Below are 18655 nucleotides of genomic sequence, written 5' to 3'. Positions count from 1 at the left end.
GCTGGAGGGTGGGGGCATCATCTTTCTGTTTCTCTACTCATTTTTCTCAATTTGACGACACATGCTGCATTTACCTCACGACACAATGGAAGTGTTTCCGGGGGACACTAAAAAGCGATGAACCCGGCTGCGACAAAGCTTTTAACTTCACCAGTCATAAATTAGGCAATGAAAAACAAATACGTCATCACTTTAATTTAGATAGTGATAGTAAGAGAGACTGAGAGAGGAAAGTCAGGGAGACAGGGGCCACAGGTGGAGAACAACCCTGTTTCTATCGCTTCTTTTCTTCTACTGTAGTTAGCATGCTAACCAGCTAGCTGCGGCCCGGCCCAGTTGGCTTGTCTTGCTGACCCGAAGACAGCACTACTCAGAGGACGTAGTATAACCTCTCGCTGAAGCTCTTGGAAAGACTGATAGTCTAAGAAAAGCTGTTAATGCTAACGCTAGCTATGTAGCAATAGCAAAACTTACAAATAGCTCCTTTAACTGACACGCTGGAGAACAATTTGACTCATGCAGCCGTCTTATGTGAAAATGCTCGTGCTAAAGCAGCAGATGGTTCAAGTGCAAGAGATATTGAAAAGAGAGAAAAACTTTAAACATAAAAATCTTTCTGTTCATGTCCAGTGGCGAAAGCTTCTTGCATTCAGCCCTAGTTTCCTCACTGAACCTCTTTATGAGAGCATTTTTAAATATGCAGTATTTGTGAACAGTGCTGTGAAAACACCACTGTGGGCGTATAATCCTTATTTTAAAATTTTTAGCTTTTCATTTAATTATAAATTGGGTATTTTGGTCAAGTAGCACACTGTATAGCACTGAAGATCATATACAGTGCTTACATTGTCCCTATCCCTCATCTTTTTTTAGGGACATGCCCACTCTACATGCAGCAATGCCCAGAACACCCAGTAGTATTTTCATTTCTTTTCATATCCCACTTTCTCAGACTCTGTTGCCCTTTTCACGCGGGCTACACACAACACGCACTCTCATGAAAACTGGATGTTGTTACACTATAGTGAAAAAAACAAAACAAAACAAAAACAAATCAATGAATTAAGTATTAAGATGGAAAATAGTGTCTTATCGTCAGGAGTGTGTACTCAGCCTGCCGTAAGCGACAGGAGGGCACCAGGCGAGCGTGGCCGGCAGTCAGACAACTATTTTTGGTGCGAGCGGAAAATTTGGACGGGGATTCTATGGTGGTGGTGGGGGGCCAACAGTAGCCTAGAGGATCAGGGGGTAAGAAGAAAGTCTGTGAATCTTGTGAGACTGTGGGGAACAGTGACCCTCTGCCACACTCTGCTGGCACTGGAGGTCTGCATGCGGGCTACCAACAAAACAGGAGCGGAGGGGGAGAGGTGCCAAGGCCATAATTTGAGTTTGGGATCAGTATGTGTGTGTGAGTGTGTGTGAGTGTGTGTTTTTGGTGGGTGGGAGGAGTGGAGCTCTGGTGAAGCCAAAATTCACCATCCTCAAAATGTTTTCAAGCTGCAAAAAAAAAAAAAAAAAGTTAGGCTTTAAATGTTGTATTCAATGAGTGGGGGGAAGAAAAAACATGTCGATGTTTTAAGTCAGCTTTCTGAAATAACACAGATTGGACAGACCACTCCTCTAGTATCTTACTGTCACCGAGAGGTGGAGAAGAGACAGAGGAGAAAGGTTGGAGGCTGCTGGCAAAGTGAATGAAAGATGGAGGCAGAAGAAGTCTGTAGGTGGAAGATAAATAAAATAAAATAAAATATCTAAGGACTGTAAGAATCACGACCAGGGGCCGGAAAGACAGGAGGGGCAGGAGAAGCTTCTTTGAGCCGTCACCCTGCACGGGTCACAGGCCTATAGAAAGTGTTTGCTTAGAGTGGAAGCAGTATGAATGAGTGAGGTATCTGTCTCGGATATATTTCTGTCACCTGTGAGTCCCCCGCTCGCTTTCTGGCAGCGTGGGCGCAGCGTTGGCAGTAACCTTGTTTGCTACTGGTACCTCCTGTAGGTGCAAAAACGAAAACACCTCTGGTGTTTTGGATACTAATTTAACTAAAGTAAGTACTTTTTTTTTTTTTTAAAGTGCATAATCACAGGTGGCTCAAAATACTTTACACGGATGTAGATAATATAGTGGCAAAGGTCAAATATAACATATAGCAGATTGTTTGGAAAATAACTCGAAAGACCCTCCAATGAAAATCAAGTGTTTGACCTTGTTAACATCTGTGTGATGTTCTTTGTATAATACTATAATCATGAACGAGTGTTTCCACCTTGAACCGCAGTGAACCAGTGACTCTTAAAAACAGATTCAGGGTTTCATACGTCACAAACCTAAAGAACAAATCCTGTCAACTTTTAGGGACGGGAGGCGGGGCTAAATAAACCTGAAACCTTGTCAGTGCAGAGAGCGAGAGTTAGCATTAGCACAACCTGCTAACACAGTGTCAGCCACTGCCAGTTACAAGCTAACAAACAGCGTAAAGAAATAACTACGTTTACACGTTCTGAAATGTTTTTCTAGCAGCTGATTTCGGTCACAATAAACTCCTGAGTCTGAGTCTCTCTGATGTTTCCTCCTCTGACTGTCTTGATACTCTCGGCTCTTTCACCCGTCAACCTGGAGCAAGCAGCAGGGGTCTCCAGACGTGGTTTTTACATTTCAATTTAAAAAAAAATTTTGTATGGATTAAGAAAACGAGATATAATGTGTTTGTGTTTTTCAACCTCCATGTTGTAATTATGACGGAATAAAACAAGTATGGACGCCTGACATCAGCCAAAGAATGTCATTCATTGTAATTAAACCCACACACAGACCTGATTTTCTCATGTATATTCCTTTAAATATGTACGTATGGTATCTATGGTAACAACCTTTAATTTGGTTTGTGAATAAGAGTCTTAAATAGTGTCTCTTTCTTCACATGGTCTGAATAAACTGGTGACTTTTTTAAAAACCTATATTTAGTAAAACAAACAGACTGAGTAATTCCACATAATTCTATTAGGTCACATTGACCTTGGATTAAACCAAATATGATTCTGTGACTTTGAGAAGCTTCTGTGTTGTGTCATGAGAAAGTCGAGCGAAACGGTCCGCAGTTATAAATACCCCTCAACCGACAGAAAACCCAGCAATGGGGAGATGATTACCGTGTTTCGCCACCCCAAAACGCAGCTGCTAACTATGTTAAAATAATAACGACGTCTAAATCTATGAGTGGCGGAGGGCTGAGAGGAGGAAGTCCAACCACACACTCAGACACCAGCACACACACACACACACACACACACACACACACACACACACACACACACACAACATACAGAGACATTATTTCTCATCCTGTCTGCAGTGATTGTTAGCCCACATGCACGGTGTGTGTCCGCCCGGGAGTTAACCGCCTGAGGGAGCCGGCTATAAAGCATGGAGAGTGATTGCATGATTTATATATAGAAAAAAAAGTGCCTCACTTCTACACATCCCTGACACATGCACGACTACACACTGTGGAGGTGTGTGCATACACAAACACACATATGCACGCACACCTGTGTGTTTCAGGCACGGCCAGCTGCGTCCGAATTTCAAACATATCTCAAAAACCCTCATAATTGCTACGTTCATTTGACGTTTCTGTATTTTTCTGACCAACACACACAATCAAAAAGGTTTTATCGCTAAAACTGGCAACACAGCAGTGTGTTGTTAGACTTACACAAATACCAGCCGCGACTATTTATTCATCGGCTATGAAAAGACTCATACTTTCCTTTACAGCTAAATGTTATGGATTAAGTGTTCTGGGCCTGTAACTAGTTTTATTTAAAGGATCATGAGATGACAGTTATGACTGTAAGTGCAAAATATAGAAGCAAAGTAGGGTGACTCAGTTTAGTTTGGTTTGAGAGTGAACCTTTTCGGAGGCTTTTTTGGCCCTGATGCAAATTTACTGAGGCATCCGATGTATGCAGCGGCTTGCTGAGAAGTGTGGCTCACGGAGGGGGAGAGCGCGTCCTTGAACTCGGCGGGGGCCCTCTCAAAGATGCCAGGTTATACTGTGCTGAGTTCAACACATCAAGGTCAAGGGGCCAAGTTCCCCTCCTTGTCGGGGGGGTAGGTGGGGGGCTGAATTCCTAGCAGTGCACCTGGGCCACTTTAAATACTGCATACTCCGCCATGTTTCGCAGAGCGCAGCGAGACATTTTGGTTGTTATGCGTTGGTTGATAATGTTTGTCTTGCATTGATCGGGGGGCGTACGAGCAGAGAGCTTATGGTGCTGAATATAATTCTCTAACTAGCGAGTTAGGAGAGTTAACTAGAGTTTCCTCCTGTTTTTCTGTGCATTTCCAAGTTGCCTAATTTCTTTTGTCTGAGGTTTGACTGAAGCTTTTTTTTTTTTAATAACATCATCTCCTTCCTTTGCAACAGTTTAATGGCTCTCCACTCGAAAGTTAAAGCCACCATTTGTTACTTCCATAAGAGCAGTGGATGGAAACACACTTGCTTTTTTATCAGAAATATGTTTAATTTCTTTCGGATGAAAAACCTGGCTTCTGTGTAGGAGGGTCCTCTTCAGAAACAGACTATTTGCTTCTGTGCTCAAGACTGAACTTTCAGGGTTTTTCCTCTCTGTGATTGTATTTGCATCAGTTCATCCAAATTATTTAAAAAAAATATGTTGTCTCACTCACCTAGTTGGGTTTTTATTGACCAGGTGTCTGGCTCCGCCCAGTCACAATGGAGGTGGATAGAACTTTGTTTGTTCTTATAGGGACTTTTTAGTATATTGTAAAGTATAAATTTCTACCGAGAATCCATCTAAGAATGAATCCAGCACACAAACGCTCGTAAAACCGTTTTATTTTTGTACAGATTAAACAAACGTGATGTAACTTGGCAATAAGTGAACTTTAGAGGTGCTGGTCGAGTCGATTTTCATTTATTTAGTTATTTTTTGACCGGAGCAAGGCTAGTTATTTCCCCCCTCTACTTAAGTAAATCGAACAATCTTCCGGCTCCAACTTCGTATTTAATTGACAGATATTAGAGCGGTATCAATTTCTCATCTAACGCTCAGCAAGAAAGCGACTTAACACACATCATCAAACACTGAATTATTACTTTAGGTGAGAAACTAGATTTGTGAACACCCATGCTAAAGCCTCAGCTTCACTGAGAAGCCTGTTTCTCTGCTGCAGTGGACGGCTCGGCGAAGTGAGTGGCTATTTGTCTGACAAGATGGCGTTACGACTGACGGACTGAGCGTCATGCTGATGGAGCGTTGCCTGCCTCCACTTGATGTTTGGATACCACTGCTGTTTGACTGGCTGTTTTCTGACTGACAGGCCGGTCTAACTGACCAGCAGGAGTTCACGGGAGTCCCGTGCCAATGGCCGCCTCTGCAACAAGGCCGTGTGAATTTTGACAGCGCTGCGATGCTCGCCTCTTTTCTCCAAGAGAACTGGCCCAAACCCAGTGAGCATATATAATCTTGGCTCATAGCTGCTTTATGTGAGATACATTCAGGAAAAAGGGGGTAACCTATCTCCTGTGACCATTGGACTGGGCCGTTCACCAATACTGGCATTTTTCAGTTGATTTTGTTGTCGATGTTTCTGTGTTCTGTTGTTTAAATCCTGTTTCAGAAGATGTCAAAACTCAAGTATCCGTAATATGTTCACAATTTTTGTGTACTTCTCCGTTTAATAGGGCTATTTGTAAGTTTTCTTACTGGGAGCTTGTGGTGCTGATTGTCGCGTGACAAGAGCTTCGGCCATTGTTGCGTTTACAAGACAAGAGGTTGTAATACGCTGCAGCACTACGTCTTCAGGGCAGATCGGAGGCTACAGTGAGTCGCTATCAGAAAGTCTTGAGCTTTTGCAATAAAAGAGGTTACAATACGTCCTCTGAGCAGACTGGACACCTCAGTGACTCGGTATCTCCTCAGTGACTCGGTATCGGAAAGTGACAAGACAGACAGACGCGCTAGCTGGGTGGAATGCTAACTTAGAAGAAAAGAAGTGATAGAAATAGGGTTTGGTTTCCACTGCTGGAGACAGATCTTGGTGAGTGAAGGAATGAAGTTCGATGCTGAACTTGCAACGTTTCTTCTCGACTCATTAAGTAGCTATGTAGCGATAGCAACACTTACAAAAACCTTCTTTAAAGGTTCTGCAAAGTAAAAGTGAGTGTGTCTCTGTGTGTCTGCCTTATGTTAACGTGTGCCTCCATGTACACCTTCCTATGTATGTGTGTGTGTGTGTGTGTGTGTGTGTGTGACTGATGGGGACTGGGACTGGCGCCTCAACACATCTGTGCCCGTCCAGAGGAAGGAGCGGAAATGCATCCTGGGAAGCTGAGAGATTGAGATAAACAAAACACAAAGTTGGTCTTTGTTTATCCAGCCAGTGGCGCAGCGAGTGGGTCTGAGCACTTTAAAAAGCAGGACCCACAGAACGGAGATTAAACTTGGTTTGCTCTTAAAAAAAGAAAAAAAAGGGGATGTGATATAAAAGATGACAGGATCATGCTCTAACACCTTGAAGTATCACGTTGATTCATACAATGTGAGGTAAAAATTGCTATTGCTGAGACTTCTTTATTCTCAAAATGTTCTGATCCTTGAACTGAGTTTTTATTTTTTCGGCATCAAATCGTACGTTGGATTGACAACTATTCATAAACATGAATAGTTTCTGTGTTAAGTTCAGTTGGTAAACTGTAATGACGTCTACTGTTTTGGCTGAACTGACAACTATTTTTATTTTCCCCCGTTACTTTAAGCGTAAAAAGCCAACTCGTAGATAACATCTCTTCCCTGGACCTGACACGGACAGATTTCTCTTCCTCTGTGTTCCCCACGGTTCCTGGAAACACCCACAACTTTCTAGAAAGAAATTTCACTTGTAAGTTTGATCTGCAGCTGAATTTGAGACATTGGTGAAATCTTTGTCCGCTCAACCACATACCTGCAAAAACTGAAAACAAGAGAAATGTAGTCCAACCTGTAACTTTTCTGAGACGTTAATCCTCAGCAGGAGAATATAGTTTATTGATTTTATGACACAGACTCTTTAATACAATGAGAAATAGCGAAAAAAAATAAAAAATAAGAAACATTTGAATTTTCATATCCAAGTATTTTAATTATGATTCTGCCATGCACATTCCTGGCCAGCCAGGGTCCATTTATATAATCCTATAAACAAAAGCTGGGAAATGCAGCATAAAATAAAACAATATGTTACATACACAATATTTACAAACATATGAATATATTGAAATTATGATGGAATTTGTCCTTTATAAAAATTAAAATCTTGAGTGATAAATATATGTTTTGCATGCAGAAGCTGTTTCACCACCTTCTATTTTTTTGAATTTGTGTGGCTTTTAGTGTGTTAGAAATATAAATGAAAAAGGCAACGGTAGCAAGCATTTCATATACATGCATAGTGTTCAGCATTATTTACAACATTATTATGTACAGAAATATACAATCTGTATTTGACTGCCTGCTTTGTTGCTTATGCTGTGTGTTACCACGGTGACGAAAAGGGAGGATATAGGGAGGCACAGACCAGACTTAACAGGAGTTAAATACATAAAATAAAATATTTCTCCTTGCGTGAATGACCTGATTTATCTTAAAAGCTATTTAAAAAATTAAAAAAAAAAAAAAAAAAAAGTATGCACAAGCACAAAAGCATGATTTAATAAACTATACACAAACTATTAGGACATTAAACAAACCCACATTGGGCAGGCAGCTGGAGTGGTGCTAAATCTGGTGGCGTACAGTATATTCAAGTGTTTTAAGTGTTAGAAAACATGATGTCATGATATCATGTCAGCAAAGGTAGCCCCAATGTGATTATTATGGTCAGCTATGGACAGACGTAAGGCCAGAGACATCCAAGATCATCGCTCACCAAACATCCCTTGCTAAGCTATTCTTGGAATCACAACCAAACTTCAAAAGGGAAGCCTTAATATAAAAGTCGCGTTGCGCTCTCGGTGTCAAGAGGCTGAGCAGCTGAATTATTTACTGTAGGAGTGAATGTAATTACAGATCGTGAGATGATAATGAGTGGGTCTGCTGGATGTGAAGTGGCCATGTTTTAACGGTGCTCTGCCCCTCGAGAGCGGTTTTTCAGATGACTGCAAACACTCTGAAGGCTTTCCCTCCTGTTGGGTTCACTAGGCTGGAAGAAGCAATGACACATTTTGATATAAATATGTATTTGAATTGGACCTTAAACGCTAAATCACTAAAATTCGACCAAGGTAATCACAGACGGGAATTCAACTTATCCATTTAATTGCATGCATAATTATTCTTGTAAATATTTTTAATCATACCTCTCTGAAGTGATGCCGTTCTGGTAACTGCCACCGTACTGCCTCCTTTTGTCCACCGGCATCACATCCAGGTAACCCCCGGACTCATTCTGGATCACTCCAGCGTGAATGGCCGCTCTGCAGATACTGGATTTCTGGATGAAACGGAGGCTACAGTGAGTCGCTAATGGAGAGTGACGAGACGGGTCGGGGCTAGGTGGTTAGCATGCTAACTTCAGTAGAAGAAAAGACGCGAGAGAGACAGTGGTTCACACTGGTGTTTGCTTTCCACAGCTGGAGACACGTTGAGAGACGTTAATGCAAACGTTGGCTATGTAGCAAGAGCAAAACTAACAAATAGCTCCTTCAAGCTAAAGCCTTTAAGATGAAAATGCACAGGTGTAACTAATCTTGATAAAGACCCTGGTATTTCCCATGCTGGCTGAATTAGTGTTATTAGTTACACCGGTCCGTTTCCTGCAACTACAAGTCGAAATGTCTGAAAAAGGACGTGTAGGCCAGTAAAAATAAAAAGTTAAATTAAGGTGATAGTTCAGGTTACTTGACGTGGGGTTGTATGAGGTAGACATGTACAGTATGTATGGGCACTTAAATGGAATCAAGCCATCACTACTGGTGTTAATTACACCTGTGCTTTACTTATGTAATGATCAGTTCATGACAACGATGCAGAAACTCACGTCTGAGTAAAACTTTGTCCCGATGACTCGGGCTCGACCGTCACGCAAACAGTTCCTGGGACAATACAACCTGAAGACAAAAACAGAGCTCAGGTCAGGTCGGCAGATATTTTCAGTGCAGTCTCAGGAATTAAAATATGTTTGATCTGCATGATATTGATGAAGTCAGATTTTCAGAGCATGTCAGATGTCTTGGATATAAAGATTTTATAAAAGCGCTCCTTCCTGCTTTGCTACCTATAACTTTACACGGCAAATCTGAAAATCTGAAAATGCAAACGTTCCTTCACCGATGATGCTGAAAGGTTAGCAGGATAGCTGAGAGTATCTTAGCTGACTCTTGCTATAAGCTAGTGTTGCTGCTTTACTTTGACTTTGGAAGGTGACATACGCCTCTTATTACTGCGAGGTCATTGTCTCAGCCGACTGCGGTTTCATTTAAAACACGGAGATGTTTTCAGTCGACACAAAAGCTCCGGCCGTCGCAGCAGAACGTTACCTGGGACAGTGTCGTAGAGGTTTCTTGAAGGGGCAGAAAAGTGCCACGGTGGTATCGCATCTTACAGCCTTGACTGGGAGGAGAAAAAGGAAAGCACAGCAAAATGACCCCACAGAGTTTCTGTACGTGGTTTACATCACATTTGTATCTTTTACAGTAAGAAGTGATTGTCTGCGTCTTACCAGGCACTGACTCTACTTTGAAGGAATTTGCACTTCTGTTTTTCCTGTGAAATTAATTGTGCATCATTAGTTGAACACCACACCCCCTATAAAGGGAGTCACTACACTATATATCTAGACTGGATTAAAAACTAAATACAAAGACTGCTTCATACCCAATTGACTGAATACCATTCTTGTATGATTTGGTGAATTGTTGCTTCCTGCCCAGCCGGGTCACATCCAGCCATCCTCCATCGTTGTCAATAACACCAGAGTGTAACGCAGCTCCACACACACTGGATTGCTGCAGTGAAGGCATCAGTTGATACGTATGTAAAAACGTAAGCACACACATTCTGTCGCCATAACATTTACAGTAGCTTATTTTTCTAGGCTCTCGTTGTCCTGTAGGATATCATATAATATAATAAACACAGAGCTGTTGTTAGTGATTATTTACCATGTCATAATGTCCAGTCCCAACCACTTTTCCAGCCCTGTCAAGGCAGCCGGGCGGACACTCATATCTACAGACAGAAACAACAATGATGTAAAGTATAACGTTTTTTTTTTTCTGGAAATGATCATTTATCTGATGCTGTACAACAAATATTACTTGCATGTGCTGTAAAATAATTTTCATCGATTATGTGATGTTCATCAGTGTCGGTCTGTTCATCAGCATTTACCTGTTACAGGTTGTTCCCTTGCATTGATCCCTCAGTTTAGTGTCACACTCGACCTGTTGACCTAAAATAACAAACAAGAGCTTTTTACAAATAATGTGCTAATGCTAATAATGCTAATAATGTTACACATGCTTAATCGTCCCATTCAGAGATAGTAGCACTGCTTACACATCTGCTCTGTGCTGACAGCCTGGTTTCTGTCCAGGTTGTCATTGGGGGAGGGGTCTGGCGACTGGGCCCTGGGCTGGGGATCTCTGTCCCTCACTGGTTCGGGTTCAGGTTCAATGTAGTTGGTCTCCTCGATCTCAGGAGGAGGACGTCTGTCCACACCCCCGTCTGGAAACGTGGACACCGCGTTAGCTGGACGTTTTGACCCAAACTTTTACGAGAACCGAACAGAACGTGGGGCAAACCTGTTCTCTTCGATTAACACCAGGAGTATCTCCCGTCATTTTTTGTCAAGGTGCAAAGGATGCTAAGGAGCTGAAGACCTCAAGTCTCCACCCAAACTCACCTTTATAGCAGAGGTTGTCCCTGCAGCCTCCTGCGTAGCTGGCTGGACAGGCGGAGCAGGGCGTCCCATATTTATATGGAGCATGACCCCACCAGTTCCCCCTGAAATAACAATCGCATCCTCATTTTTATTTCGTGACCAAGAAAAACTTCTGTGTTGTGGAGGCTGAATCTTGATGCTTTGGTTTTTAACAGGTCTCTTCAGAAATCTCACAAAGAAGTGATAAGTTTGAAATGTGTATGTTTGGTGAATGATTTAATCGATGATCTAATCTTTTTTAAGGTAGTGGCGTCACAGCTTTTTGAAACGAGTCCTAAACTTACGGAGGAGAGTAGTTGCAGACCAGATACACAGCTTTGGCCCAGATCATTCCCCACACGTTCATGTTGTAACACACGTTGATGGCACAACCAATACGATTACTAGTAGCCCACACCAGCTGGAATTGAAACACACAAACAAAGTGAAGCGTCCAGTCGTCCTCTCACATTGAACACGAGGCATGATTTTAGTATGTGGAAATACACATTATACCTGAGTGCAACACAGTTCCCTCTCTAAATCAGAACAATATATTCAGTTGTTTTTCAAAGTCAATTAATTTTTTTTTTAAATAAAGGAAAGATAACCCCAAGGCACTTTTTTTCCCCCCTTAAACACATGTAAATATAAAAGCCTTTTTACCTGAGTGTAGTGAGTGCACACGGGTCCAGAACATCTGAACGGGCAGTGAGGGTTACACTCCTGGGAGTAGGGGTAGCTGTAGTATCTCACCTCATCATACCAGGCCTGGACGTGGTAGGTTGGGGGACGGTCCCTAAAGTGACAGAGGAGGTGTTGTAATCTCTGTATATGTATATATCTTTTAATTATGTCACCAAAAAAAATCATGATATAATACATATGCTGAAGACATGGCATGACATAAATGCAGTTACATCTAATTTGTTGGTTGATTTCTTCCTATAAGGAAATAACTGTCACAATAATATAATGGTAGCCAGTGCATGTGGCTTTAAATTACAGATATGGGATCCTATTTTCACGGCGGCGCAACGACCTCTGAAGCTGCACAGTGTGGTAATTTCCCAGCCCTGAAATTCCCTTTGTGCATCTGTGTGATATCCAGGTGCAAAACGCGGAGGGTGCGGGGTGCGCAGGTGTACACCCGTGGGAGGGTCATTCAAATGAGGCAGCACAAAGTGAGCTGTTGGTATTTTAGCGGAAAAATGCGTCTTAGACTTGTAACCGAGAACAGACGTCTGTTCCTGGCACAGCGTCAGTCTGCTGCCACTTTGCTGATTTTATCAACAGGACCGAACTAAATACTAAAAAACATGGAGCTAATGCTCAGCAATGACGGAATAATGCTCAAAATGTAAATAACCCATTTTAACTAATCACTCCCCAGACAGCACAGGCATTTAAATTGACATTATATAAAGGTTTCTTGTTTTAAAGTAGGACTGTCAGTAAATCAGTCTGCAGAGCGACTCCTTCTGCAAAAAGCTCCTCCTTCAGTTCATATAATCTCTTAGAGCCACTAACTTTGAATTGATAGATTCACCCCACAAATTTTAATTAATCATTAACAACAATAGTGGAAGCAACTAATAAAAAAAATCATATTTAAACCATATTTATTCAACAACCACAAACCGTTAATGACACTTAACATTTAAACAAAGAACAGCGCCTCAGCTGTGATGTTAGGAAAAATAAAAACATATTTCATATACATATATTCTCCACTCTACGGTAATATTTGTAGATACACACCTGCCCCAGTGCGCTCCGAGGTTTTGGCCTATCTGTGTCAACATGTGGCTCGGTCCATGTTCCCATTGGCAGGTATGTGCCCAGTGCTCTGCGCTCCTCTCCAACTCATAATCCCATACCTGGGGAGCACACACACACACACACACACACACACACACACACACACACACACAGAGAACCACACACAACAGGATCTTGGTTAAAAAGTTATTTGGCTCAGGAAGCTCTGAAGGTTTGTTTTTCTCTGTGACTCCAGGTCCAGAGCAGCTTTGTCTCTTAACAGATGTTTGCAGACCTGAAACTCCACTCCTGATCACCCTCCTGATTTAAGTGGCCACTTACCATAGTTGTGGCTTTAATTACTACTCATTACATTTTTTTTTTTTTTAACAGATATCTCTTCATTCCCTTTGAAGAAACTAAATTCCATTGAAACTAATCTGAAACATACTTGGAGGCGAAGTAAACCTGAAAGATGAAGCTGCTCTTTACCTTAAAGCGCTGTGGTTGTGTGCATGCCTCTCGCAAATTTAACACAGTGTAGTCAAAACTAGGCCTCTCCTATTAAACACACACACTCACTCTCTTCCACACAGACACGTATATGAGAGCGAAGGGGGAAACAGAGAGGTATCACCACCACCGCAGCAACTTGCAGCTTTGTGTTACTATTCTGTGTGGTTGTTTGATAGCTTGTTTCCAGTAAGTTTTGGTCTCATAAAACAAGCAAGAGAAGAAGAAGAAGAAAAAAAAGAAAGAAAGAAGCAAAACAGAGAGTCTCTGTTTGGAGGCTTGATGCCATCCTTACCGTAGAAACATGACTAAACTGAACTCAATTTAAGTGAAAATAGCTGAAAACTATTCACACACCTCCTTGTTTTGGACAAAGCAGAAACGTGGGCTTAAGACTGAGCAATCCAAATGTTACGGCAGAGTAAATTTACTGCCGGGGGAGGTAGAAGAATAGGCGCAGTGTGCTCTGCTGTTGGCGTACTGTTTAGTTGCATTACGGCTATCACACGTCAAAACTAATGGGATAATGCTCAAGTGTGGCGTTGTAACGGCGCCGATTGACCACCATAATGCGTTCCATATGCTCGGTAAGGCCGACACACTGTGTTTAGTGTTTGCGCTGTTGCCCATTCACCGTGGTGCTGCTTACTCTTCAGGCCTGGTTGGAGAGGTGATATTTTGACTCCTTAGTTCGGCCACAATCCAGCTGTGACTTGAGCTACCGACACTGAGGCCCTGCCATGTGATACCGCATTTTTGCAGTAGTCGTTAGGTGGAATTTTCCACATTTAATTATTCTCCGCTCGTTTGGCCTCAGTTGAAGGATAGGGTTGAACCAGTTCTGATACCATCAGGCGATGGAAAAAGGAAACTGTCCTCACCAGACAAATGAAAAGTGCCAGTCGATGAAAAACTCAAAGCAGCCGAAACATGTCCGAATTCGTCCGTTGTGTCGGTTTCAGTTTAAGTGAACAGGAAATGGGGAAGAACAATTGCAGGACATAAGAGTGATGTGACCTTTACTGGGCGTTCGGACCAAACATATAAACATAAAATAATGCAAGGGGCTTGTGGGCAACAGATCAAAGAATTTCAGGGCTTATCAAATATCAAAAACTGCCCAGCAGATTATGGATCTATAAATCACTTCATCCTCCATCTCAACTGTCTAACATCTGCCGGTGTTACTTGTGCGTTGCGGCTGTGTTGCGGCTGCGTCACTGCTACTGCCGGATCTATCTTTCTACATAGCTACTCGAATGTTGGATTTCTTTCATTATAAATTAGTAGCTGGTTTATTTTTGAGATAAAATGTCACTGTCTCCACATGCAGCTGCTAAAATGGTTAAAAAAATATATCGTATTTATATTTTTCCATGTCTGTATCATATTCAGATTCAGCGTAACAGACACGGAAACTACAGTGAAAGGTGTTAATTTTATGTAATGTTGGTGGTATGATGTCGATATGACATCAACAGGTCTTTTCTCTGTCTAACTGTGTAAATAAATAAGCCAGATGCCGAATCTCTAGATCACGTGACGCAGCCACGAGGCACGTGCTCCAACCCGTCAACATGGGCGCTGAAATGAAAACCAAGACGTTTCACAATCGCCACAACACGCAGTCGGTGTATTCCCGGTTTAACAGTTGAACTATTGCATTCATGTTAGAAAGTAATCTATCAAGAATGAGTGCTTGCACATTTTGCCTGGCGAAATGTAAAAAGTTCGACTTTGACACTGCGTTTCTTCTTTTTGTCTTCTCTTCTCAAAAGTCAGTGTTTATCTCTATGAACTATGAAGATGATCTCTCCAATGACTCATGTTGACTTATGTTTCAAACAAAGTGTTTGATTGTCTTTTGTGACATAGAAAGGGAGGGGGAGCTGTCTCTGATGATTTCTGCAACTTTTCAAAAGTGAAAATTCGTCGAGCACTTCTTACTTGACGACAAAGTACAAACAGAAACACAGAGAAAAGGTGAGCGGAGGTGAGAAAGTGTACAGGGACTGAACTGTTCGCTCATGCTTCCCCCTTTTCTTTTTTTTTTCATTTGTTCAGTACAAACAGTGCGAGAAGCAACCCACAGCGGATACCAGTGATCTCTGCCAGCTCATTATTCTCCCCGTGTTCTTGTTATTCTTCACCCTCAATTATCCCGCAGAGGGGAAGATGGACTGCCCACCAGCCTTTGGAGGGAGGTCACGGTAACAACTACCAATCTGCTTTTGCATTCCAAAGAGCATTAAGTTCCCCAAATACAGACCTGTTTCCAGCCATCTCCATCTGCCAGGGACCACCAGAGCTAAGTGCGAGATGTGCATTCGTACAGCAGTAGATTTAAGACGTGTTCTCAAGGTAGTAGAAAACAAGTAGCCATTGTTTTTGAAATTCAAAGTACGCAAAATCGGTTCACATAAACGCTCGTAATTCGTATTCAATACAGCGTAGAAAGTGGTTGCGATTATGGGAGTCTCTGTTTCTCAGGAAAGGATCTGCTGGGCATGAAATGACGTGCTCTAGATTAACGGACGCAACAGTGCTCTACAGGCATTTGCTGAATGGCTTTTGTGTGAAATCAGGGAGTCAGAGCTGCAGTGAGGTGCAGCCCCTTCGGCCTCTCCAGATCCTGCAATCTGAAAACCAAATACTTGGCCCTCATCAGTCCCCTGCCTCACCACATCATTATCATCAGTAATAGTATCCCTCGCTAAAGAAACACTGGATTAGTGTACATAACATACATTTACACTACTGTGCCCCGCACTTCAAACGACAGGGGCTTGACATGTTTGAAATAGATTCACCGCTACGGCACCCGAAATGAGATGCGTGGAGGATCAAATAAAAGATAACATGGACCTCGGCCAGGGTTTGAGTGAGCTGCGACGGATGGGGAGAGAGGAGGAGAAAGGAGAGAGTGAAAGAGGAGGGGGGAGAGAGAGAGAGAGAAAAGAGTCAGCAGGAGGAGAAATGGAGTGATATAGTAAGGAGACACTGGGCAGGAAGGGAGGGAGGGAGGGCAGGGTGGTTGAGGTAGAGGGCAGGACAACACTGTGGGGGTGAAAGCTGGATCTGGGCCAGGGTCAGCGAGGCCGGGCAGGCAGGAGGCAGGAGCAAGTCTTTCCTTCCCTACTCTGCTGTCTTTAGTTGACAGAGCTACATGAGAGGGCTTTGGCCTGGGTCACTTGATATGAACCCCTGCCGGATCTATTCTATTGATATATGTATGCAGGCAGTCACAATGACACACTCTCCTGATCTTGATTATAAATATATATGTATATATATATATATGACCCCCTCACCAACGTCTGTATGTAAAGATGGACGACGCATCTCCACTTCCTCTCTCTGTACGAAAATGAAGCCCAAAATATAAGAGCGCTGCCGTCTTGCACTGGTGATGTCATCTGGTGATGTAATTTGGAGCCAGAGTTTGCGCAGTAGCGATCTGGGAGTGGAGCGTCCCAATTGTGACGCAATCACAGCTGTCAATCACGATGTTTTATAGCATCAAATAATTAATTAAAACCAAACTTATCATATAAATTAACACTTACCAAAAAGGACAGAAACGATGGCGTACGCTTTGATGTTGCTAACATAGAGAGGGGGCGGGGTTTATGACCTATACTGCGGCCAGCCACCAGAGGGCACTCAAGGTGTTTTGTCATGTCGTCCATCTTTATATTCATTCTGTGTGTGTGCTCTTTGCACAATCTATATGCAGCTGGTATAAGATATATCACGCAAATTTACCACTCAAAATTCATATTGTGGGTCTCTTTATTTTTAGCTGATGGCCATGGATTTTTGTCAGAGGGCTAGCTGATTAAGCTAACGTTAGCTCTATTATTTGGTGAAAAACGCTCTCTGGTTGATTTTTTTTTTTTTTCCCGAATTACTTTATTTTATATTTTAAAACAAGAACCATGTAAAAGGGTCTTGAATATGCGCTTGGTGGCTTCATAAATGACATTGTGCTAACAGGCTAAAGTTCCCTGGCAAAAAAAGTTAGCATGCTCACCATGTAGCAAATGTGGAAACAAAGAATTGCAGTTACAGCCAGTAAGTCCTACATGACACAGGAAAATGGAATAATATTGTTCTAACATAACCCTGTGTGGATGCTTGGCTTACATACTTGGACTGACCAAAGTGTGACGCCATAATGAGCAACACTGGTGCATGAACCTCCCCAAATCCAGTAAAGAGCAGGAAAGATAGCTGCTAATGTTAGTTTAAACTCTGATAGAAGTGTCCGCAGCACTTACCATGTACTCCATGTTGGAGGCAGGAGGGTGGACCTGGCCACGCAGCTTGTTGTGCAGGTCCAGAATGAGGTGCATGTCGCCCTCGCTGATGGCCCTCTTCCCTCTCGGCCTTGCCCTCCACCACTCCTCATCCTTGTCCCTGTACCTGTCCAGGATGGACTCCAGGCGCGTGGAGTTGGTGAGGACCATGGCCAGGACGGTCTGGGTCAAGCACAGGAACAAGCTCGCCGCTCTAACCCAGCCCAGGAAAGGAAGAGGACTCTTCATGACGAGGAAAAATACTGCTGCAGAATGAAGGGTACTTTTTGTTGCCTGCAGAACAGAGAATGCATGTTGAGTTAAGAGAAGCTCGAGTTTTAAATTCCTGCTTTATTACTTCAGACTGCACGAGAAAACAAAGCTTGCATGCATCTATTTTAGTTCTTTTCATTAAAAGCAAATCCCAGCTAAACATTTACATGAGTGCACATTAATCTTCTCCCTTCTCAGCGAGCTTACCTACATTAGAGCATCTTTAAAAAAGAAAAGGCGGCTTCAATCTGTCTCAGTTTAATAATGCTGTAATCATGGAGGGACTTCACTTCAAACAGTTAAGTCTAACAGCTCTCAGCAGCCCGAGTGCATCCGCAGGTCACCGCATCACTACACACAGTGGGACTAGTGTAAACTCAGTTTTCACACGTTATGTTGCAGAGCGTGATATTCAGTGCGCATGCGTGAGTTACTGTACTGTATGTGCCTACATGCGCTGCAGGGAGGCTTGCAGCATTTTAATTTCTATTTAAAAAAAAAAACATGAACATTGAGATTTTCTTTTTAAGGATTCCTTCAGTAACTAAAATACTTAGGTGATTTTTTTTTTTTTACACTAAAACTATAGAAAAAGTCACATAACAGACAATATTGTAAAATATTTTAGTGACAAAACAAAAGCTGCTAGAAACTACATGCAAACACAGACAGACACACACACACACACACACACACACTCCTAAGTGACATAATAAAGTATGGTGCAAGTTCACCTTTAGATTCCGCCAAAACTGATCAAAAATATCTCCCAGGTGAAATATTCCAGATGCCAAAACCTCTTCAGTTTATTGCAGAGCGATCGTTGTCCAATTAATTCCATCTATCACACATAATGAGTGCAGGCAGTCAGCTCTCCTTCACACTG

The 18655-nt window shown here is 42.4% G+C and overlaps 1 protein-coding gene across 1 annotated transcript; it reads right to left on the bottom strand.

Annotated features, from left to right (window-relative positions):
- Positions 1-8004: 8004 nt before the first annotated feature.
- LOC111223837 (cysteine-rich secretory protein LCCL domain-containing 1-like) lies at positions 8005-18518 on the bottom strand. Its single transcript, XM_022748123.1, has 15 exons — positions 18504-18518; positions 17479-17790; positions 12686-12804; positions 11591-11723; positions 11230-11345; positions 10907-11007; positions 10561-10728; positions 10393-10453; positions 10164-10230; positions 9877-10007; positions 9722-9765; positions 9540-9612; positions 9041-9110; positions 8361-8494; positions 8005-8203 (listed from the first exon to the last, which is right to left on the bottom strand). The coding sequence occupies exons 2-15, from the start codon at positions 17743-17745 to the stop codon at positions 8152-8154; spliced, it is 1536 nt and encodes a 511-aa protein (XP_022603844.1). The 5' UTR covers positions 17746-17790; positions 18504-18518; the 3' UTR covers positions 8005-8151.
- Positions 18519-18655: the final 137 nt, after the last annotated feature.

The sequence above is a fragment of the Seriola dumerili genome, unplaced genomic scaffold, assembly GCF_002260705.1.
Source record: "Seriola dumerili isolate Sdu_G_001 unplaced genomic scaffold, Sdu_1.0 BDQW01000116.1, whole genome shotgun sequence".
NCBI classification, from domain to species: domain Eukaryota; kingdom Metazoa; phylum Chordata; class Actinopteri; order Carangiformes; family Carangidae; genus Seriola; species Seriola dumerili.
The sequence above is the reverse complement of the archived record's forward strand: the minus strand, read 5'-3'. Positions and strand labels throughout refer to the sequence as shown.

What these genes read in the sequence shown, in the direction of transcription:
- LOC111223837 (XM_022748123.1), bottom strand. Translation starts at nt 17,745, where the DNA reads ATGAAGAGTCCTCTTCCTTTCCTGGGCTGGGTTAGAGCGGCGAGCTTG. An exon ending in CTCGGAGCGCACTGGGGCAG is followed by an intron (nt 11,724 to 12,685) that starts GTGTGTATCTAC and finishes CTGTCACTTTAG; the next exon opens with GGACCGTCCCCCAACCTACC. An exon ending in CAAAGTAGAGTCAGTGCCTG is followed by an intron (nt 9,613 to 9,721) that starts GTAAGACGCAGA and finishes TTCTCCTCCCAG; the next exon opens with TCAAGGCTGTAAGATGCGAT.